At 54.5% G+C, this 22,080-nt stretch overlaps 7 protein-coding genes across 8 annotated transcripts; 3 read left to right on the forward strand and 4 right to left on the reverse strand.

Annotated features, from left to right (window-relative positions):
- Positions 1-1,938: 1,938 nt before the first annotated feature.
- On the forward strand, positions 1,939-3,524 carry LMH87_011252 (uncharacterized protein; the record flags this gene model as incomplete). Its single annotated transcript, XM_056200362.1, has 2 exons — positions 1,939-3,220; positions 3,304-3,524. 2 exons carry the CDS (start codon positions 1,939-1,941, stop codon positions 3,522-3,524), a joined length of 1,503 nt encoding a protein of 500 aa, XP_056052218.1.
- A 379-nt stretch (positions 3,525-3,903) lies between these two features.
- On the reverse strand, positions 3,904-4,430 carry LMH87_011253 (uncharacterized protein; the record flags this gene model as incomplete). Its single annotated transcript, XM_056200363.1, has 2 exons — positions 3,904-4,137; positions 4,335-4,430. 2 exons carry the CDS (start codon positions 4,428-4,430, stop codon positions 3,904-3,906), a joined length of 330 nt encoding a protein of 109 aa, XP_056052219.1.
- Positions 4,431-4,807: 377 nt separating this feature from the next.
- On the reverse strand, positions 4,808-10,551 carry LMH87_011254 (uncharacterized protein; the record flags this gene model as incomplete). Its single annotated transcript, XM_056200364.1, has 2 exons — positions 4,808-10,316; positions 10,451-10,551. The coding sequence occupies 2 exons, from the start codon at positions 10,549-10,551 to the stop codon at positions 4,808-4,810; spliced, it is 5,610 nt and encodes a 1,869-aa protein (XP_056052220.1).
- Positions 10,552-11,165: 614 nt separating this feature from the next.
- Positions 11,166-12,513, reverse strand: LMH87_011255 (uncharacterized protein; the record flags this gene model as incomplete). Its single annotated transcript, XM_056200365.1, has 7 exons — positions 11,166-11,252; positions 11,315-11,569; positions 11,622-11,799; positions 11,859-12,106; positions 12,202-12,243; positions 12,305-12,342; positions 12,453-12,513. The coding sequence occupies 7 exons, from the start codon at positions 12,511-12,513 to the stop codon at positions 11,166-11,168; spliced, it is 909 nt and encodes a 302-aa protein (XP_056052221.1).
- A 1,058-nt stretch (positions 12,514-13,571) lies between these two features.
- On the reverse strand, positions 13,572-15,630 carry LMH87_011256 (uncharacterized protein; the record flags this gene model as incomplete). Its single annotated transcript, XM_056200366.1, has 3 exons — positions 13,572-15,428; positions 15,503-15,565; positions 15,622-15,630. 3 exons carry the CDS (start codon positions 15,628-15,630, stop codon positions 13,572-13,574), a joined length of 1,929 nt encoding a protein of 642 aa, XP_056052222.1.
- A 563-nt stretch (positions 15,631-16,193) lies between these two features.
- On the forward strand, positions 16,194-19,224 carry LMH87_011257 (uncharacterized protein; the record flags this gene model as incomplete). Of its 2 annotated transcripts, none has more annotated exons than XM_056200368.1 (7): positions 16,194-16,451; positions 16,510-16,684; positions 16,740-17,584; positions 17,642-17,731; positions 18,551-18,694; positions 18,856-18,962; positions 19,152-19,224. In XM_056200368.1, 7 exons carry the CDS (start codon positions 16,194-16,196, stop codon positions 19,222-19,224), a joined length of 1,692 nt encoding a protein of 563 aa, XP_056052224.1. The 2 variants fall into 2 exon arrangements, with proteins under 2 accessions (XP_056052224.1, XP_056052223.1); XM_056200367.1 differs by having other exon boundaries at positions 19,155-19,224.
- Positions 19,225-19,264: 40 nt separating this feature from the next.
- LMH87_011258 (uncharacterized protein) lies at positions 19,265-21,942 on the forward strand (the record flags this gene model as incomplete). The annotated part of the gene is made up of 3 exons (XM_056200369.1): positions 19,265-19,325; positions 19,385-19,754; positions 19,806-21,942. The coding sequence occupies 3 exons, from the start codon at positions 19,265-19,267 to the stop codon at positions 21,940-21,942; spliced, it is 2,568 nt and encodes an 855-aa protein (XP_056052225.1).
- Between the last annotated feature and the right edge of the window lie 138 nt (positions 21,943-22,080).

Here is a 22,080-nt window from a genome sequence, read left to right on the forward strand (position 1 = left end):
TAAGTAGACAACGGGTGTGGGGTTGGCGTATTCGAGCGATGCGGGCAAGGCCGCCCGCTGGGTGCCACGGCAGAAGAGGCCGTCGCCAAACTGAACGCGATAAGTGACAGAGGCGCAGTGTGAGGTAGTTCACACATGCACATTCTAATTTCCTTTTTTTTTACTGGCGACATTTTCGGGGAGGGGCCCATTGCTCCGTCTCCTGATGTTCTGAACACCGGCAAGTGTAACATGGTTGGGTAGCATTGCTTCGGTTGACTGTCGTCATCACCCTTTAGCAAAAGAATTAAAATTAATACAGCCAAGCCCTTCCCAAGCCTCCGAGATGCAATGCATGCTAGCTGTCTCAGAGAAATGAATTCGCAGGATTCCACATGTGTCTTTAAATAGCGCCGTGGTGGTTTCCAAAAGGATTCCCCCAGGCCCAGCAAGGCACGAGGCTGCATTGTGAGACGCCGGTGTGAAGGCTCCTGGCATCGGCTCAACCAACCGTACTTGACATGCATGCGGGGGGGAAAGGATCATCCCGGACGGGCTGCATTACTTTTTCCACTTCCATATGCAGCACCGCAACTGGTCATGCAGTAGCACCTAACTATACATGTCTCAAATGCGGCATATGCAATCACGATGGTCGCTCGCGCGGGGTACAATAGTGATGCCGACAGAGGCCGAATCACACTGCAAGGTCCCTTGGCTTTGGGGCTGACGACGGCCCAAAATGCACTCTAATCAATACCCAACGTTCTGGATTATGCTTCCTGTCGGGCAATGGTGGCCGGCAGAAAGCGCGCAACAGGGTGAGGAGGGCAATCAACAATGTCCACGTGTAGAACGTGGCGGCGGTTCGATCTTGCAACAGCTGCGCATGGCGTAACACCACATGGTGTCAAGAATCTGATTTATGATAGAAAGTAAGGCTCGGTGAACTAGCCCAACAAGGGGAAAACCCTGCAGTTGGCATATGATTCAGATCTAATTTTGCTTTCTTTCTGTTGCGCCATTCACGCAATGCATTCTTCGGCTCACAATTGTGGTGCTACAGACGAGCGCGTTGTACATGGGGGCTGATAGGCTGTGATCGACAGGCCGAAAAGGCGGGAGAGGGGAAAGGCAGGGAGGGGGCCAGGTTGCCTTACAAGTTGAGTTGCACAGTACAGCGCCGATGAAGTTCTGAAATGGGGTGTGTAGATAGTAAAAGAAAGATCATGCCAATCTCTCGAGCCTCAGTTTCCTCGTTTTTTATCACGTCGCCGCTTTGGCAGCAGTTGAGTGGGCTTCTTAGGCAGCCGACTCATTGCGAGGGTTGCCTTGCCCGATGGCTTAGGACGAAGTGGATATTGTACGGCTGCACAGAGTCGTCAGATCCGGGGCCGTATCTTCCGACATTACAGAAAAACAAAATTCTCAGGAAATGGTTCGGCAAGGTCGGATGTGTCTCGTTCTGGCCTTGTGGTTAGAATTGCTAAGAGCTGTCTGTCTCTGCCGCGTTCACGGAGGGGCCTAGCGCAGCATGATGTGACCAATTTAGAGGCAAATACAAACGAAACAACCAACCGCCAAATCAGTCATAAAGGGAGCCAATACACTTTTTCCGAACATTCGGTACATATCTGAACTTTGCGTGAGACACACTCGATCATCATGTACTTCGGCGGATTTCCTATTGCAGTAATGTTCTAGAAGGATGCGCACGTGATGATCGCACGGGCCACAACAGCGGCGTCTAGTGGCGGTGCTCCGTGTGGCTGATGCAATTAGCGACAACGCATTTTCAGGGCCAGAAAAATCTCCCCCAAGCTCGTGTGAGTAGACATCGCGCCAGTACAAAAGGAGCACCTCAATTGCTCAGCAGCCAGCCTGTGAATTATCCCGCGCAGCCAATTGCCCTGTACAAGCTTGCTCTCCCCCGCGGCCAAGGCTACACACAAAGCGGCCATGAGCGTTGTACGGCCGGCGCGCAGCGCCCTGCGCAAGTGCGTCGCCCCGACGAACGCAGCAGCAGCCGTCGCCCCCTGCCGACTATTCCACAGCTCCGTCGCCGCCCGCGCCAAGCGACAGCCGCGATTCCAGAACATCAAGGCCGAGGAGATGGGCCTGACGCAGACGCCCGCCAAGATGACCCAGGCGAAAAAGGAGCTCCTGCCCGAGTACAGCAGGGAGCAGCTCGAGCAGCTGCGCAGCAAGTACACGCCCGAGCAGATGGAAGCCATCCAGGCCGGCGAGGCGGCCGTCGACGCCGAGGACCTGCTCATCCAGGGCCGCATACGCGATGACCCGTACCGGCCGACGTACGTCGAAGACTACACAAAGCTCGATCCGCGATTCGACCTCATGCCGCAGCCCGAGGGCAAGCCGCGCGAGCACAAGTGGCTCGACGAGCAGGACTGGATGGACCAGTTCTCGGCGCGCTTCTCCGAGATGGCGGACCGCAAGACGGACACGCAGCTCACACGGGCCATGGCGCGCGCGCTGCGCCGCGTCAAGGACACCCAGGGCGTGGACATGATTGACCTCACGGAAGAGGAGCTCGCGGAGCTGGAGAAGAACCCGGATGCGCTGCAAAAGTACCTAGTCGAGGACGACGATGCTGCCGCCGATGCATCAAGCGACAAGGACGCGGACCCGTCGGCGCTGCTCACCGAGGCGCAGGTGCAGAAGCTCGACGAGGCCATCGAGGCCGAGTGGAAGGCGGAGCTCGAGCGGCTCGTCGCCGAGGACACGTCGACGGAGGTGTCCCCCACGAGCATCGAGATGATCGAGGACGGGCCCGCGGGCCTCGAGCGCGCCGAGTCGGCCGAGGCGCCCGAGCTCGGCAAGGTGCCCGGCGTCGAGGGCCGGTACAAGCGCGCGGCCGACCCCGAGGACGCCGGCCAGGACGAGCTCGGCGAGTACCAGGAGATCAAGCGCGTGACGGGGCTGGCGCTCGCCGACATCAAGTCGCTCTACTGCAAGATCCTCGTCACGCGGTCCGTCAGCAACCAGACGCGCATGGGCAAGATCCGCAGCGCCAGCATCGTCGCCATTGCCGGCAACGGCGCCGGCCGCCTCGGCCTCGGCATGGCCAAGTCGACCGACAGCAGCACCGCCGTCGTCACCGCCCAGATGCTCGCCATCCGCAACATGAAGGCCGTCCGCCGCTACGAGGACCGCACCGTGTACGGCAACGCGACGGCCAAGGTCGGCGGCACCGTCGTGGAGCTGTTTAACCGACCCCCAGGTACGCAATCCCTTCCCCCCCCCTCTTCCTGTATATCCTCTTGTTCTAGAACTCGTCGAGCTAACGACTTACTCGCGCCGCAGGCTTCGGTCTTCGCGTCCCCCACCGCATCTTTGAAATGTGCCGCGCCGTCGGCCTGCACGACCTCGCCGCCCGCATGCCGCGCGCCAAGAACCCGATGAACTCGGTCTTTGCCACCTACAAGGCGCTGCTGAACCAGGCCGACCCCGAGGAGATTGCGCGCGGCCGCGGCAAGAAGCTCGCCGACGCGCGCAAGGTCTACTACGGCGGCTCTGTACATTAAGCCTTTTTGTTTTTGCGACTCACCCAAAGCATGGAGAATGGGCACTAAAGCACAATCCTGTTTTTATCGCACGGAATCGAAAAGTACTATGCGTCTGTTTCATCGAGCCAAAGTTGCTTCTTTCCATATCTAGTTTTCACTAAAGGATGTCGGCCCTTTCGATATAAAGGCCTGTATACCAAAACTTGTACAATATACATATATACCTAGGAAAAGGTTTTACGCAATAAAAAACGACTGCCTTTTAATGCATGTGATGGAATTTGTGTTTTATGCACAGTAAATAACTAGAATGAGGTAGAATGTGTGACTGTATGCCGGGGTATCAGAAGAAAAGAAATATTGTCCTTGGAGGGGAAAAAAGAGACTCGTGATCGTTTCAGTCGTCGTAGTCGCTCCCCATGGCACTCGACGTCGCCGCCGCGGGGGCGTGCCCAGCATCGCCGCCCGCGCCGCCGCCCGCGCCCCAGTCAATCTCCTGCTGCAGGACGATGCTGTACACGCTGGCCTTGAGCAGCGTAAAGGCCATGCTCGTCTTGCGCTCGAGGTCGCGCAGGCCGTCGAGGATGTCGGTCGTCGGGTTGGACGCGAGCCTGTCGAGCAGCGTGGCGAGCTTGTATTTTCCCCCCCAATTAGCCAAGGTTCCATGACATCTCCCCGTCTCCTCCAGGAAGAGCAAAAATGCATGCTCCGCGGAAATGGCGAGTTTATCCTGGAGGTTGGGCTGGGTGACGCGACTCCGTGGACGGCGGCGGCGCGTCGCGGGGTCCAGCAAAATGGGCGACTCTGCTGCGAGAAGAAGGCGCTTACCTGCTTCATGTTGTTGGCCAATCGCTCGTATTCATCCAGCACCTCTTGCTCGAGAGGCGACAGTTCAGGTGTCGATAGGTAGTTTTCCTCGGCCATGGCTGCTGTGGCTGTTGTAGTCGGATGTGGTTGATGGGAGAGAGAAGATGGCGGGGCATTCAGTGTGCATCCATCCATCGACGAAAAGCTGTCGCAGTGGCCTCCACCAGATTCAATGCCAACATATCGCGACGCAAGATCACAGCACACATTTCTTTATTCAATAATTGTTTTATATAAAGTAGTACTCATAAACATGTGTACATTTATATGTGTAGATACATTATACACTTCATAATAATAATAACCTCTGCTGCAACACAAAGGACAAAAGAAAGAGAATGAGAAAGAAGGCGCCTAAAACCCATTCCTAACCAAAAACGCACATCGCTTAAAAAAATCACATTCTGTCCGTTATTGCTCCATCTCCTCCCTTTTCAGCTGGCCTCATTGTGAAGCGTCAGCTCGTTCCCCTCCGCGGCTCCAATCGAGCTCCTCTCGCCATTGACAAGTGAAGTCCATTCACTCGCCGTGTCCGAGTAGTCGCTGTACATGTCCGACTCAGTATACCGGTCACTGCCCGATACAATCGTCGTGCCGCCGCTGGTTCTTCGCATCGTATCCGCGTCGCTGTGCCCGTCTTCTGTCTCGTCTTCATCCTCTTCTCGCGCCGAGTCCAGCAGTGATGACAGCTCCGTGCCAGCAAAACTGTTGCGTCCTTGCAAGGCCAGTTCTCGGGAGACAGCTCTACTGCCAACCTCGGAAACCTCCTCGAGAGTCTCGTCGACGCGTACATTCTCCTTGTCTTCGATGCCAAAGCCCTTGCCCAGACCACCACCCCAGCTTCTCTTCCTGTGGGTGGACCCGCCAGCAGGCGTCCGCACACTCTGGCTTCTCTTGATAGACGAAGAGGAATTGCTGGGTGTCATCTGGCTGAGCGATGCAATACGTCGCCCAGCTCCGTTTGGTGTCGAGGGGGCAAGGCTGCGTCGTGTGGACAGCGCCATGTTGACGGCAGCTGGTCGCGGTGACGGCTTAGCCTCGCCCTCGACAGCTGCTGGCTTCCTGACCCTCTTCCTGTCCATATTGTCGCGGCCACTAGAAGCGCTCTTGTTCATAAGAAGCACTCGAGAGTGGTCCATGACACCTTCGACGATACGGCGCTCCAGACGCTCTGCTCTGGCTTCCATTTCGGCCAGCTCTTCCTTGCGGAGACGCAGAGCGGTTTCAAGAGATGAGACATCTCCAGTGAGGCGCGTGCGCTGACGGATCAAGCTCTCCTGTTCAGTACGCAAGCCGAGAACGCTCTGCTTCATTCTGTCCTCCTCTTGCTGCAGGCTGGCAACTGAGGCAGTAAGGTGCTCCTGCTCGGCGAGTTTTCGTTCGAGGGCAAGACAAGTATCCTGGAGAGTCTTTTCGCGGTCTTCGTGATCGTCCGCGATACGTTGTGTCTGGTTCGCGAGGTACTCGGATAGTTGGGCCGCATTGTCATTCACAGTTTTGTGAACCTTTTCCAGAGTCTCGAGCTGCGCAAAGGCGGCAACAGTGGATGCGTGGTGGTCGGTCAGTCTATCCAGCTTCTCATGGAGAGCAGAATCATCAAACTTTTGCTCAGCCAGGCGGTCGAGCTTCTCACGAATCTCGGAGTCGTCGTATTTCTGGTCGGCGAGCACGCTGAGCTTTTCCTTCACCTCGGAATCGTCATACTTCTCAGGAGGAGGAGGAAGCATAGCCTGGTCAAAAGGCTTCACTTCCACGATCTTTTCTTGAATATCGCTGACAGACGATTTCGAGTGCTCGTAGTGCTCACCAACCAGGAGAAGGATGTCCTTCACAGCCTCGAGAATCTGAGGTTGGTACTCCTTCAGTTCACCTTGCAGGCCCTCGACAGCAGATACAGCGGCTTGTACCTGGTCGCGAGTCTGCTGGTGCTCATCTTTATCGCCCGCTTCCATTTCACCAGACTTGGAAGCAAGCTCATCGACCTTCTCAAAGACAGTCTTCGAAGCTTCTTCCACCTTTTCCAACGATTCCGTGACTGCAGAGCCGAGTGTGTCTACCAAAAGCTTCAGCTCTTCGGAAACTGTCTTGGTCGACACGATCGCTGCTTCAATTTCGACATTTCGCTCCTCCCCAGCCTTCGTTTTCTCCTCAAGCTGAGCCTGGTAGTCGTCGTACTTGGCAATGAGCTCGCCAATCTTTTCGTCAACCTTGGAGGCAATACCATCGGCGGTTTCTTGGAGCTTCTCGTCGGATTCCAGTCTAGCGCCAGCGACGACTTCTTTGGAAATCTCAAACTCGGACTTCATCGTATCGAACATTTCCTTAAGATCATCGCCGACATTTTCGTTCTTGTCAATCTTCTCGCCAATTGTCTCGAGAACCTTGCCAAGAGCCTCAACGCCAGTGGCGCCGTCGTCGAGCTTGGTCTGAATAGCCTCTTGAAACTCCTCCAAAAAGGTTTTGACATCGGATACTCTCTCGCCAACTCCAACGATCTCAGCCTGACGTTCCTCCAAGGCCTTTGTAGAGGTTTCAGCGTATTCGTCGAGCTTCTCCTTGGCCTCCTTGATGAGAGCCTCCAGGCCGGACACGTCCTCTTTGTTTGAAATGGCAGCAAAGTCCATATCTGAAAGGCCGTCAAGAGCAGACTTGATTTCGAGGACGCGGGCTTCGATAGCTTCAACGTCAGACTTTTTGACGCTTTCGTCGGTTTCAGCATCCTTGGGGGAAGTTTGCTTGAGGTCATCGATGCCAATGATGACTTGAGCTATAAGTTCCTCCAAGTTGGCCACGTCTTCCCTGCGAGAGATGCCTTCGAAATGGCCAGAAAATGCGCCAATAGTATCTTTATGCTCGTTCATCATCGCAGAGATGGCATCGATGTGCTCCTTTCGGACAGCTTGATCCCCCTCAATCAAGTCATCGAGACGATCCTTTGTGTTTCGGAGAATAGTCTCAATAGCAACCACGTCGTCCTTGGTGGCAGCATCGCCATTAGCAGCGGTCGATTCCTCTTCGCCAACGGCTCTAGCAGAGGAGGCGCCCTCTTGGGCATGGATGTTGTCTACGCCCTCTTGTACGTTGCGGAGCATGTCTTCCAAGCGAGCAATGTCCTCCTTATGGACAGTCTCTGCGTCCGGCTCCATGGCTTCCACCTTGATGCGCAGCTGGGTAATCAGGACCTCGAGGTTCTTGATATCATCCTGCTTGGCCGTGTCGACAGGAATGATGGCTTTGGTGTGATCTTCCTCTTCTCGCGGGACGGCGGCAACTGCACGCTCACTGCTGCTGTCGCGCAGTGTCTCAATATCGGATCGAACGGAGTCCAGGCCTGCCTTAAGAGCATCCAAAATCTCATCATTCGCGGTCAGATCCGCGGGCTTGTGGGTGACACGGTCGATACCTGCACGCAAGTCATTTAGACCATCATTGATGGCATCCAAAATCTCGCTAGTGTCGGCACGTGGCCGGTGAATGTCTTGACGAAGGCCGTTGATGCCGTTTTGAAGGGCTTCCATAAGCTCTTTGTTGGATCCTGGGGGGGTGAGAGTAGCTGGAACCATCGACGTATTAACAATCTCACGAATGCCTTCCAGTTCGCTCTGGAGCTCACTTCGGGAGCTATCATTGGCCTCAGAGACAAGTCTACCGATGTCCTCCTTGAACTCCTCCATTGTTCGCGCAAGGGTGTCCATAAATTGTTGATTGTCTGATTCACCAGAGACGCGGTCAACATAACTTTCGATGGAAGCACGTAGGTTCTCGAGGCCATCTTTGGTCGCATCAAGAACTTGCTCAGTATCGCGTCCGTTGGCGGCAACGTTGTCCTTTGCCTCCTCTGAGACGGCTCTAAACTCCAGTTTCATGTACTCCATAATGTCTTGGAGGCGGCACATGATCTCGTCGTTACTCTCGCTGGACAGATTACCACCTCGGGGAACCTCGAACCCGCTAAGCCCTTCCTTGACAGCGTGGACAACATCCTGGTGCGTCATATCGCTGCCGTTGCCAATGGCAGCAGCAGCCACTGGGAACTCAAACTCCTCCAGACAGTCTCGCACAGCCTCGATTATCTCATCTCGGGATAAAGAAGCCGGGGTGTCCATTTGAGGAGGCACGAAGTGCTTGAGGCCTTCCACAACTGCCGTAAAGACTTCATCTCTTGTCGCAGTAGGAGGGCGCTCGTCCTGAGGCTGATAGTCCTGAAGACCTTCCTTCAGGCAAGCCATGATATCCTCGCGCTCCAGAGCAGACTTCTCGACATCGACCTCTGGCTTGTAAGCCTCCCAAGCATCGCGCACAGCTTCGATAACATCCTCGCGGCTGAGATCCGGCACATCGCCACGAGTCGCCTCGTTATCCCGAAGGGCAGCACGCATTGCATTGTAAATTTCTTGGTAGTCAACTACTGTCTTCTGAGACGAAGAAGAAGATGCAGACTGTCGTCGGTGCTCGCGGAGGACGTTGTTGAGCTGCTCCTTCATTTGCAGCAGACCTTGGTCAATGACACGTGATACCTCATCTTTCCTCTCGTGGTCAGGCTCTTCCTCTCCGCGTGGTGCGGAGTCCATGGTCTCCAGGCGTTTGGCAATTTCTCGTCCCATACCGAGAACCTCGCCGCGTAGCTCACGTACCAATGCCTTAACCTCAGCCGTAAGTCCACCGCCTTGCGCAACGCTGTCTTTGACGGAGCGAATGATATTGAGAAGATCGTCGTTCAACAACTCGGCACCTCGGGTACTCGGAGCGGATGAGCGACGGCTGTCGATGTTTTGTAAAAGATGCTCCACGCGCTGTGACATGGGACCACGAGGAAGATCGAGTTCCAGACCACCAGAGCTTATGGGTCGAGTGTTATTTGCCGCAGATTGTACGAGCGCATTTTCGGTCTGATGACGGACATATTGAGCCAGCTCATCAACTTTGGTCGAGGTTGCCAGGCCGGAGAGCTTATGTGAGAGCTGCACAAGCAAGCCAACAAGAGAATCTTCGCCATCGGCTGTGCCAAGTCCACGGAGAATCCTTTCGAGGAGAATGACAGAGGCAGAAGCCTCGCCTCCGGTAAGTGAGGGGGTGCTAACCGATCCGCGATCGATGGAGTCGGCAAAGCTCTTCGGAGATGGTATTCTGGGCAGGTGAATTGATCGACTTGGAGGAGAGGTGGGGTGAGGTTTGTTGTCGAGCAGGAGGTTGTTGAGCGAGGTGATGGAAAGGCGGCTGGTTTGGTCATCGACCCGACCAACCAAATCGCGTATGCTCTTGCGAATATCCTCGTCTCTGGTAGTGGTAGCTTCCTTGAGACTAAGAAGATCCGTGGCATTGTCTCTGCTTCGTCGAGTCAGAGCAGCCATCTCCTTTTGCAGGGAGCTAGCAATGTTTGTCAAGCTGAGAAGCTGGATTGACAAGCCATCCAGAGAGCTCTGGGGCTTTTCTGGTGCCGTAGCGCCATTTGTGACATTTGATAGAGGCTCGCCCTCTCTGAGAGAGGATTGAGAGGACATGCTTTGCAGAGCAAGCATAGTAGATGAAGGAGGTGGTGTGTTTTCACCCAGGATGCTCTGGGTCGCGTGGCGACGAGGAGCAGGTCGAACAATCGGCGTTAAGCTGGGGCCGGGGGCGGACGGTACCGAGGAAGCAACGGACTCGGTCGGTGTGCAAGGACGGCTCGAGCCCTGCTCAATCATCCAACTAAGATCGCGTACACTGCCGGGCTGCAGCGATTGCATGCGCCGATGGGTTCCGCCTTTGACAAGCGCTCTCTCCGGGGAGCCGTCTAGGCGTCGGCCGGAGCTGTGGGTGTTGGCGCTCTCGCGGGCTCGCTCGTTGAGAGCAGCATGGGCGTTCTGGATAGCGCTCGAGGTGCCGGTACGCGAAGTGAGTTTGGGGGATTGTGGGTTAAGTGGCAGAGGCGGCGGCGCACGCTCTGGGTCGGAGCTGTCCCACCTGCTTTCGTGTCAGTCTCTTGACAGGCAATGGCGATGCTGCGCTGTGTGAGATTGTGGTGTAGCTCTATAATAACAGAGTATACACACACATGTCCACACTTGACGGCACGCGGATCAAAATAGGGCACGTACATGGGAACAAGGGCCCGCGACCGCTGGTCAACACTAGCAGAATGTTGGTGTCTCGCCTGCCTCTCTGCCTCGCGTGAGGCTTCAGAATCTGTATGGGGCATTATGGTGTTTGTTGGAATGCAGCGCGGATGGCAAGAATGCGGACGGCGCCCGCATCCACAATTAGAAGCGATTGCCAATGACGTCGCAGGGGACGCGGCGGAGTAGAAAAAGAAGAGAAACAATTAGAGATGGCAAAGTGTCGCGATGCTCGTAAATTCGATAAGCTGTAGCTATGAATCCAAGGCTTCGTTCAACGGTAGGGAGTTTAATCGTGACGGTCAGTGGTGCCGTGTTGAGCGGAGCAGATATTGGCCGTTTGTTTATGACCACGCCAGGTTGTTGTTGCTGGGCAACTGGAGCGATGCCAGTGGGCACCACTGTAGCGTGCACCACCAAGGCGAAGCTGCATAGACCCTTGCAATCTATTAAAAGGTCTTACATGCCTCTGTTAATCATCATGAATGAAAACATATTTAGTAAAACGATTCAAACGCCCCTTTTTATTCTACAGAGCTGAGTGCTTCCAAATGCCACGCGTGTCTACATCGACCGCATGTCCAACAATATATCCGAGCTATATCCCGGCTGAAGATCGTGCTTTGATGCTTCTATATAGTCTCCCAAATAATAAAACACCTCGTGAGCTTTTATGTTGCAGAGCCGATTAAAAATATTACTTTCGGAACATGACATCAAACGCGGGAATCAACGTCTGCGCCAACCAGAAGGAGAAGACCAGCTTGGGGCCAGTCATGAGGAGCTGTAGTGGATTGAATTAGCGCACGTTCTGGAGTTGTCCTTGCGGAGACCGCGTAGCCTTACCTTGGGCACAAGACCCTTGAAGAAACTGGAGAAGCCTTCGTTGCGGGCCATGTTGGACAGGATGCGGAAACCGCTCTCGGGGTTCTCAAAGTTGCGGTTCTGGATACGGGTCTTGATAACATCGAGAGGAGCAGAGACGACAAGGGAAGCAGAGGCACCGGCAATAGAAGCAATAAAGTTCTGGAACCAAGAGGCCTTGTTGTAGTCTTGCAAGTTGAAGAGGTACTCTTTGGCAAAGGCAGAGCCACCGAACAGCTAGATTTAGGCGTTAGCAGCGGACAGCTGGTTTGGATAGGGTAGATCGTACAGCAAAGGAACCAGGAGCGTTTCTGGCAGCAGTCCAGCCCCAGCCACGGTACAGCCCGAAGCCTTCGTCACCGATAATCTTCATGACACCACGGCCGCGGAAAGCCTCGGGGTTGGTCTGGCGCTTGATCTTAAGGACATCGAGGGGCAGGAGAACAATTTCACCGATACCAATCAAACTGTAAGCCGTGCATTAGTTTTTGCCTGTCGAATCTGCAGATGCGCCCAATCATCTTACCTGCCAGCAGTGGAGTGCATGACGGCCTTGCCAGTCTTCTTGCCAAAGGTGTTCTCGAAGTCTTTGCCATAATGCTGGCTGAGCCAGTCACGGGCCACGGGCTGACCGCCGTACTTGTATACACGCTGAAGGACCTTGTAGCCGGCGGCGTAGCCAAGACCGGGGAACAGAGAGAAGAACTTGCGGCCGGCAGATGCGGTGGCTGTGTCCTTGAAGATGACCTTGTTCAGTTCGCTGGCATTGGCAATCTGGATTGGGAAGCGGTTAGCTCGCCGAAGTACAGGAGAAGCGAGGGGGAGAAAAAGCCGCCGGTCCATGCCGGTGCTATGGAGCGCAGGCTTACCTTGGTCTGGTTGCTCATCAGTCGCTTCGCAATTGTGTCGACCTGATCCTAGAGTTAGTAACTGAGACTGGACAGTATCTGCATTCGATTCGGACAGACGCACGGGGTGGAAGACGGCCAGCTCGGCAATACCAGCAGAGCCTGTGATGGTCGGTTCAGTCAGTCAATGCCGTGTGCGATTGCGGAATAAATCGGTCGGGCCGTTGCTTTGCGGGCACGCGCAACGCCCGCCGGGCACAGGTATTTCGTACCGGAACCGAGCACTCGGGCGAGGTTGGACTCCTTTTCGTTTGCGCCAGCTGCAGGAGACATTTTGGAATGAGCAATTCGGATCTGCCTGTGGTTCGGTTGTGGGAAGATGTCGCAAGTGCTCCTGATTTTTGGAGAGGAGGAAAAAAAGATGGGGGCCAGCCGGCAGGGGAAAGCTGGTGCGGGACGGTCAGCCAAACCAGCAGGTCAAGCAAAGTACCTTGGGTGCAGCGGCGGTGTGCCGGTTGGCCGGCTGCAGTACCTAGGTACCTAGCTCTGACAGCGAGAGTGCGCCACTGATAAACGAACAGTGACTGTCTCGATAAATAGCTCTGCCGATTTCGGGGTCAATTAATCTGTATGCGACGACCATTTGACGGTAGGGCATCTGAAAGTGCCCAGCATTTTCTTTCTTAGCGCCTTGTTAGCACCAATTCGGCTCTTCCTTCTGCATCTGTGGTGCTGTTAGTGGCTGGGCCCCGAAAAACCCGCCTCATCAGTGGTTCCACCCGCTAATTTTTGACATTTTAGTGCTGCAAATCTCTGATACTGATGTTGGCCTACCCTCGACCCTCGACCCTCGCAAGGAGAGCAATCGATTTCCGATGGACGCGCTCTGCCAGAATCTCGTCGTTTCGTCTAAAAGTCGCTACATAGCATGGACCTGTCTCTGTCTCCCTTTCTCTCTTGTTCTCACGCGCTCCATTGTCTCCAGCCCCCGCTGTCCTAGTCCAAGCTCCTCTGCGGGGTTCGCCAATTGAAATATGTAACAAGCACGACTTTGCCTTGTGCTGGGCCAAGTTCATCACATCGCATGCCAAAGGGTCGCTCTACCTGACTATGACATCCAATGGGCGCAAGGAATCTTCTGATGGCTCATTCGCCCTCGGAATGAAATCCTTGCGTGAGAAAGAATTCAGTGCCGTCTTCCCGTAATCCAGTCGCTCTCTTGGGGACAGTGATGCTTGATTGCAAGCGCTCACGTTCGACAGCCACCTGAGACAGGAGCCGTAGAAAAAAACGCTGTGCTTCTAACGTGGCTTTCATAAAGGAGCAAGTCTTTGAATCATGATGCTTGAATTTTGCTATATTTATACAGCCGGATATCGTTCCCTTCTCGTTTAGTAGTCCCTAAAAACAGCGACCATCTCGTCTAGCCGCATCACCTGGCCAAGAAGTTTTTCCTGAACCTCTAGGTGGTTGTTGTACTTGTTGTAATGCTCTGCCGTCATCACTTCCTCTTCCTTGCCCTGCACATCCTTTCGCTCTACAAAAGAGAGAATGTTCCTCTCCTTGTGCCGCTCGACCTGCAGCGTCTGTAGACACCTCACCATGGCCTTGTAAATATCATCAAGGGCCTGCGATTCCGTTCTTTCCCTGTCAAAGAACCAGAAGAAAAGCGTTCGATTCGCCATTCGGCTGTTATCCTTCGGGACTTCTTGCACGTCAACAAGACCGCCCATTTGCATGGCAATCATCTTGAGCTGGACATCCGACTTCTTCATTAGAGCAGCGGATGGGAGCATCTTCTCATCAAGTTTGCCTTTTTCTCGGAGAATCCGAGTAAGCCGCAGCCCATGTCGCCCAAATGACTGTTCAATATACGCATCCAGTTCCGTTTCCTTTAGCCGGTTAAGAACCTTGGAGAAGTCAACCGTCCACTGTCCACGACCCTGAGCACCACAGTGCCGCACAAATCGATGCTTGCTCTCTGCTAGCAGAAACAAATGCTGGCGCAGCTGGTCAATTCGGTTACTTTTCGATGACCCGTCATCTTCAAACTTTACTTTTGGCTTGCCGTTTCCATTTGTATGAGGCACGCCATTCTCATGATTCTCGTCCGATTCTAATCCATTGTCCATATCAATGTCCAAGCTTCTCGCGACAGTTGACGGCCTCCGCGCAGGCATTTCGCTGTCAGAAACGTCCGAGTCACTGTCGGAGTCTTGAGCTTCTGGTCTGATCTTCTCCGCACTCTGGAAGTCGATCTTGTCCTTCGGAGCTTTGCCGATGCCGCTTTGAACGTTGACCGACTCATCCAAGTGATGATAAATTTCCATGGTTGTGACGGTCAGTTTCTGGCCAGGCATCTCTTCCTCAAGCAGCGGGTCCGGCCGGCATTTTGAGACGTCGACAGACAACAGGTCAAGCAGCGTTCGGTACACTGTCCCAGTGACCTCACCCAGCATATCTGCTGCAAAGGTTGCCAGGCGGTGATTGCGCAATTCAACCAGGCATTTTTCGTGATTGATCCTGACCACAATGTTGGGGTTTAGCGGGGATCCGTCCAAGTCGTCATCTAGCTGGCGGCCTTTGCCATTTTGCAGCTTGCGTCTTTTGCCGGAAGTGCCTCTAGTAATGTCCAGCTGGCGTTTTAAACTTTTGCCCTGCTCTTTGAATGTGCGGTATTTCGACATAATCTGTCCTGTCTGTTCCGATGTAATCTTGCTCGTCTTCTCGCCAGGTCCCGTTCTCGTCATTTCTTGTTCAATTTCACGATGGACTTCGCGAGGGTTGCGAAAGCTGTCCGCACGCATCGTCTCAATTATTTCAGCTTGTATCAGTCTCCCTAGAACCGCATTGAGATGTGATTCCGAATCAATCAGCCCAGACGACGTATCTGTTGAACCATTGGCGTGGCCATTTGTCTTAGGCGCTCGGCCTTTGAAGGCCTGACTTAGGTCTGCAATGCGGGCGAATCCAAGCTGCAGGAGTGTTTGGACCAAGTCGCGCTCTGCGGTACCATATTGGCTTTCTATGGCCTCTAGGATCTTGCCAAATCGGACGAGACTATAGCAAGCGTCGGGATTGGCTTCGTAGTTCGTACCCTTACTGTCGGATTCGGTATGGTGATAAAGAAGATTTTGTTGGATCAAGACGCTCAATCCATTTCGGAGGAATCTTGAAGGGAGGGACGTGTGCTGTGCGAGTTGCGCAATAGTAGATCGACCTTTGGTGAGGAGTGTGGCGAGGATTCGCTGTACCAAAAACTTGTTAGCAACGCGTCCGACCCCGCCGTTGCAGCAGCGAGGAGAGGGCAAAAGAAGCGTACCGATGGAAGCTCGCCATACAGATCGTTCACAAGGAGAGCACAGAGCTCAGCTGCATGCTTTGTCTAAAAGCTGGTTAGCTTCGATTCGTCGGCAGCATGCGCAGTCGACGTAGACTAACAACAAGCATTGCGATCGCTCCTAGAGATCCTCTCACTATCTCTAGAGCTCAGCAATGGCTACCTTGAAGTCATTGAGGTATGTGTGCAACGAGACGCTGAAATGTCTGATAGAAGACTGGCAGCAAAAAAATAAAAATGCAAGTGGGCGCCGACAATTTCGAGGAGCTTGTCAAAAAATGTGACTCTCATGAATTTTTTTGCCAGTTTGCCTGCGCAAAAGAAGCCCACTACAACGAGGTGGGCTGGACGGGGCAGGAAGCGCTGGGCCTGGTATCTGATTGGTAACCAGTAGGCGGCCGGAACAGCCCAGGAGTACCTGGTGGTGACCTGAGAAATCTTAACGCTATTTACAGCGCTACAGTAAGCTTTCGCCGAGCGAACCAGGCGCCCAGGCCAAGAGGCTCCCTGCTCAGGCTCTGGCTGCGGAATAATAGCCATCACGTGATTGGCCGGATCCCCGTGTCCGAAAATTAGACGGGAGCAGTTCGACGAGGCACTTCTTTTTGGTGCTCAATTGCTACTCGACGACGGCTCAAGGTTCGATCAATTGCCTACGCCACGATACCCAAAGATGATCTCGAGATCGGCTCTCGCGAGAAACGCGCAGCAGGCCGCGCGCAGGTCCTGCAGCGTGCGCCCGGCCCAGCAGCGAGGCTTCGCTGCCGTCGCTTCCTCTGGTGCCTTTGAAACCACCGATGCCAATGGCCTCAAGGTAGCTTCCAGGGACACTCACGGCCCTACCACCAAGCTCGCGATTATTGCCAAGGCTGGTACCCGTTACCAGCCTCTTCCCGGCCTGACCGTCGGGCTTGAAGAGTTTGCCTTCAAGGTGTGTTGTCCCGTCAGCAGTGCCCAGCTTTGTTTGCAGTCTAACCGAGCCCCGATAGAACACCCAAAAACGATCTGCCCTGCGCATCAACCGCGAATCCGAGCTCCTTGGTGGTCAATTGACTGCTAGTCATACCCGTGAGGCCCTCGTGCTCGGCGCCAGCTTCCTCAAGGACGACCTCCCCTACTTCGCCGAGCTCCTTGCCGAGGTTGTCACCCAGACCAAGTACACCAGTAAGAAGACCAAATAATGTGCAATTGACGGCAGGAAACTGATCTCGGCTGCTAGCCCACGAGTTCCACGAGGATGTTGAGCGTGTGCTGCACCTCCGTCAGGCTGCCAACAGCGCCAACGTTGCTGCCATTGCCCTCGACAACGCCCACGCCGTTGCCTTCCACACCGGTCTTGGAGCTCCCCTCGCTCCCTACTCTGCTGTTCCCGCTCAGAAGTACCTGAATGAGGAGCATGTCGCCAGTTACGCCGACGCTGTCTACACCAAGCCCAACATCGCCATCGTCGCTGAAGGTGCCAACGCCGAGACTCTGTCCCGCTGGGTTAGCCAATTCTTCAAGGACGTCCCTGCCTCCTCCCAGAGCGGCCAGTCTCTTAAGACCGAGGCTACCAAGTACTTTGGTGGCGAGCAGCGTACCGCCAACCCCGCCGGCAACTCCATGGTCATTGCTTTCCCTGGCTCCGACATCAACGCCTCCAAGCCCGAAATTGCTGTCCTTGCTTCGCTGCTTGGCAACCAGCCCTCTATCAAGTGGTCTCCAGGCTTCAGCCTGCTCTCCAAGGCCGCAGCCGCCACTCCCGGCTTGTCCGCCTCTACTTCCAGCCTCGCCTACTCCGATGCTGGTCTCCTGGCTATCCAGCTCACTGGTGCTGCCGCATCCGTCCGCAAGGGCGCTCAGGATACTGTCAAGGCTCTCAAGGCCATCGCTGAGGGCTCCATCAGCAAGGAGGATGTCAGCAAGGCCGTCGCCAACGCCAAGTTCGATGCTCTCGACAAGGCTCAGCTCCGTGACTCCAGCATCCTGCTGGCCGGTAACGGCATTATCAGCAGCGGCAAGCCTCTGGATATTGCTAAGATCAGCCAGTCTTTCGATGCTGTTAGCGCCGATAAGCTGAAGACCGTAAGTTGAAACTATTACCGGCTGAACTTGGAAGCTGTTGAACTAACTTTATGACAGGCTGCCAAGGCTCTCCTAGACGGCAAGGCCACCGTTTCCACTGTCGGTGACCTCTTCGTTCTTCCCTACGCTGAGGAGATTGGCCTTCGGGTATAGATGGGTTCCGAAACACAAAATCTTGTACCAATAGTCAGGACGGACTAGACGCGGAGGGCGACGTTGTCTTATTGTCAATAACTGTAGTAGAAAGAAATCTTATTTGTTCTTGCATTTTTTCTTGCGTCAGATATATTGTACCTGATTCTCTGTCCGTGAAGTCATGTTTGTAAACAGTCGTTGTCTCCTTAGTTGGTGATCGTCGCGCACGGTTGTTGAAAGATAGACAGCTAGGCGAAATAATGATGACACCTGAGTGAGAGGCCAGCAAGCTCACAGGCGCAGACCTGGTCTTTTCTACACTTTATCTATCGGGCGCTGCGGCTGGGCGAAAGACTTCATTCGAAGCTGTAGTGGAAACTGTTGCCATGTTACATGTAGCCAATGAGCACGTAAGCTCTCGCATTGAGAAGCTCTTCCCCTGGACAAGGAATCAGGGTGGTCTCGTGTGTCGTTCGACGCGGCAGTTTTGGGTAGTTTTGGAAGCTTCCGCCCACAGCAAAGAAAAGGATACAAAGGGATACGTCTGAAGTCAAACAACCAGCATGACAGCATTCGTCTTCGCACTGTATTTACGCACTGCTATTTGGCATGGGACGGGCGTGGCTAGCGCAGAATATGCACCCCCCTTACCGTGCACTAGTGAGCTAAGCACTGTGACTACACGGTGCGTCTGAGCCCTTCCGCAGTAGACCCAGGTACCTTGCTCCCGCTGTCTGGCTCAGATTGTGGACACGGCCTGGCCCTTTTCCCACTAGTCAGGCAAGAGCGACAGGGTAGGGGAAAACAAAGCCTCATCAACCCTCTCCACAGCGAGACCTCAGTCCATTTCTCGCCTGCAAACCATCTCTCCATGCCCGCTGCGCCTATTCAGAGGCAATCCTAGCGGCGACGAGCTGGGCGAACACGGCGGCGACCAAGATCCTCCTGTTTGGCATCCCTAAGTTGCCCTTCCTGGTAAGCTGCCACCCGCCGCACACTCCTTTGTCGCCAGCGTCTCGGCTCTGTATTTTGTTTGCAGCAGGTGCCCGACCAAACCCCTGAGTCCTTTATCGCCGCTCACCAATTCAGTTGCTCCGTGCAGCATTTACATATGAACTAATCCCTCAATCGAGCAGGCCGAGTGGAAAGTACAACCTTGTATTCTCCCAACCCTTCGGTTCAACGACAACTGTCCATCCTACCCCTCGAGGATCCAACCCGAGCTACCCGCACACGCTGACAGGTTCGTCTTGCGCATCCCTTCCCGCATAGTCTTTCAAATTGTTCGGTTTGTGTCTCCAATTTGCCACGCAGGAAATGTTGCTCGAATGTGTGTCACATTACGCATACTCAAAACTTTGCCTTTCGTGGCTTTCGAGAGGCCTGAAGTCTAGATGTACATTCAGATGGCTGACCTTGGTTTCTATTCAAGTAGGAGGCTCCTGCATTGCGGTATTCCTCGAAACTCGATTCGGCTTACCTTCATCTCATTCTTGACTCGTTAAGCCATCGTCCTGTTTGGCTCAGTGCAGCAGCGGCCATACAATGCCACCAAAGAAAGATACTGCGTCTTCTGGCGGCAAGGGTGAAGGCCGTGGACCGAATGGTAATTACGATTGACTTTTGCCTTTATTCTTTCAAAGTTTGCTGACGTGTGGCCTGCAGGCAACCGACCTGGCTTCCGAACCGACACGGCAATTTCGAACAAGGGCGCGGCCGGGGAACGAGTCCTCCAGCCCTGGGTTCCGGATTCTAGCGACGGTCTCGACGCGAGCTTAGAAGCACCTACCAACAGTGGTGCTTGGGATCAATTCGCGGCAAACGAGCGACTCTTCGGCCTCAAGACCGATTACGACGAAAACATCTACACGACTGCTATCAACAAGAGCCATCCTCAGTATCGCGAAAGAATAGCTGCCGCTGAGAGAAAGGCGCGCGAGATTGAGCGCAGTGCTCCCACTACTGCACATGTAGCGGAAGAGCGAGTGATGGACTACAATGGCTCTACTGGTGGAGATGATAATGAGGAAGACAAGTATGTTCAGTTGCGCCACACTACGCCTTTATGGTATTGACTTTGCAATAGGTACAGTGGCGTCCGCCGACAGGATTTTCCACCTCTAGGTGGCGGGCGCGAGAACAGATACACACCTCCCGCCAAGAGAGCCCCGGCTGCGCAGTCTAATGTTAAAGGCGCCCCTGTGGACCCTGCAATTATTTCCTCGCAGATAAAAGCACCGCATAAGAAGCAGACACCTGCTGCTACTGCTGCTGGTGATCTATCTCGTGGTCAAACTCCCGACCCTACCAAGAACGAATCCGCCTCCAAGCATCAACCACCCAAGGCTGGGGACTCCCAGTCTATTCACGAGAAACCGGTAGATGGCAAAGCGGCACAGACAGGGGACTCCAATAGACCAGAGAGGAAAGTCACGGAAAGCCCTTCAGCGGCCGGTTCTACTGCCCTTGTCAGCGCCAAACCTGCAGCTGATACCCCTAGCGCCACATCAACTGTTGAGCGTGACGTCCTGAACTCGTTCAAAACTTTCGCCACTCAACAGCGAATGAACGCTGAAAAGGTTCGAAGCAGTAAGGCGAAAGCTGACAAAGAGGTCAAACTCACAGAGCTGCGGAAATTTGCCACGAGTTTCAAACTTTCAACGCCTGTTCCAAACGATCTGGTGTCTATCATTGCAAAAGATCCGGCAAGGCAGAAGGAAATTCAAGCTCGAGCAATCAAGAACGCCGAGGAAGTCGCCAAAGCCAAAGCAGATCCTTCTTCCAAGAGCTCACCAGCCAGTGGCAAAGGCACTCCTCCAAAAGCCAGTGAGCAAGGTACTGCCATGGCTACGCCTACCGATGCACGAAATGCGCGGGCTCCGGCAGCACCGCACGGAGCTTCGCCAGCTGGTGCGCCGAACCGGCATACCGGAGCTCGTCAGCCATATCCCCAGCAATATCATGGCCAGGGATACAGGAATAACCGTGGCGGTCCACATAATATGCCTGCTCAACAAACTGGCAACTTGGCTCAGCGGCTACGCAACGTCGAGCAGCAGAAGTTCTCGCAGCCGCCCGCCGCTCAGCAGGCTGTCGCTGGTCAAGACGCACGCGCGCCGCCAACTGGGCCGTCTGGTGCAAACGATGCCAACTTCAACCGTCGACACAGCGCTCTGCCTGGTCACATGAGTGTGAAGCTGAACCCCAACAGCCATGAATTCAGGCCTAGCCCGTTTGCCGCTTCTTTCAACCCCAACAGTCATGCGAGTGCAGGTTCGAGCCCTCGCTCTGCTGTCAACAACGTGCCTGACGCAAATACTGCTGCTACCGCAACTGGACACCAGCTTATCCGACGCAAGACCAAGGCTGTCGATGTTCGCAAGTGCAACATCCTTTCCCACATTAAAACCATTCCTCCTCCCCAAGGCCGCAACTGGGATGACAATGGCGGCCTGCGACCTTCTTATGATACTATGCCCACTTGGCGCCAGCTTCGGGATGACGAGAAGGCCGACTCGACAATGCACCTCACGTACAAGGAATACTTTGAACGAAACCCATTTTCCGGGCCTGCCATGGCAACGCCAAATCCTCAACACGCTCTCCCCCATGTTGCACATCAACACCAGCTGCCTTTCCACCTTCAACATGGCTCGCACAACATGAACCAGCGACAGTCTCCCGCCATGCCGCCCATGCAAATGCATACACCTCATCACGGCCCTGGCCCTCATGGCCAGTATGGAAACGATGATCATCGCATGATGCACTCCAACTCTCAACAATCGTTTGCGTCGCCTCGTATGGCACAAATGCCGATGGCGTACAACTCACCCGGTCAGATGGCGTACAACCAGCCAGTATACATGGGTGGAGGTACACCACAAATGGGCCAGTACCGGAGCTTCTCCAACAGCCACCATCACTACGCACCACCCCAGGGACCTATGATGATGCAGCCGCACTTTATGCCTACGCCACAGGGAATGGTTGGTGGCCCGCAGATGATGTATCCGAATGCCCATGGACAGTTTATGCCGCCTTCTGGTCCGCCACAGCCAGGCCCTGGAGCAAATGGATACCCTAGCCCAGGGAGGCCTTCAGCCTCTGCGATGGCTCACCAAGGGTCGCAACAGGGCCAGCCCATGTATGGCATGAGTCCAAGTGTACAGTATAATCAGCCTGTCTACGGACAAATGCAGGGGGGCGCGCCAAGCCAGTGAGAGCGTCGGCAACAATCTTGGCAACACCCATCAGTGAAGCAGTCTGCGACGCGCGGATAAACTGCCGCAATCGCGCCAGCTGGGCTGAGCCCCCATTGAGCGCTTATTGCTGTCACGAACAGCATACATGCTTATCGT

This window comes from Akanthomyces muscarius, chromosome 4 (assembly GCF_028009165.1).
Source record: "Akanthomyces muscarius strain Ve6 chromosome 4, whole genome shotgun sequence".
Taxonomy (NCBI): Eukaryota; Fungi; Ascomycota; class Sordariomycetes; order Hypocreales; family Cordycipitaceae; genus Akanthomyces; species Akanthomyces muscarius.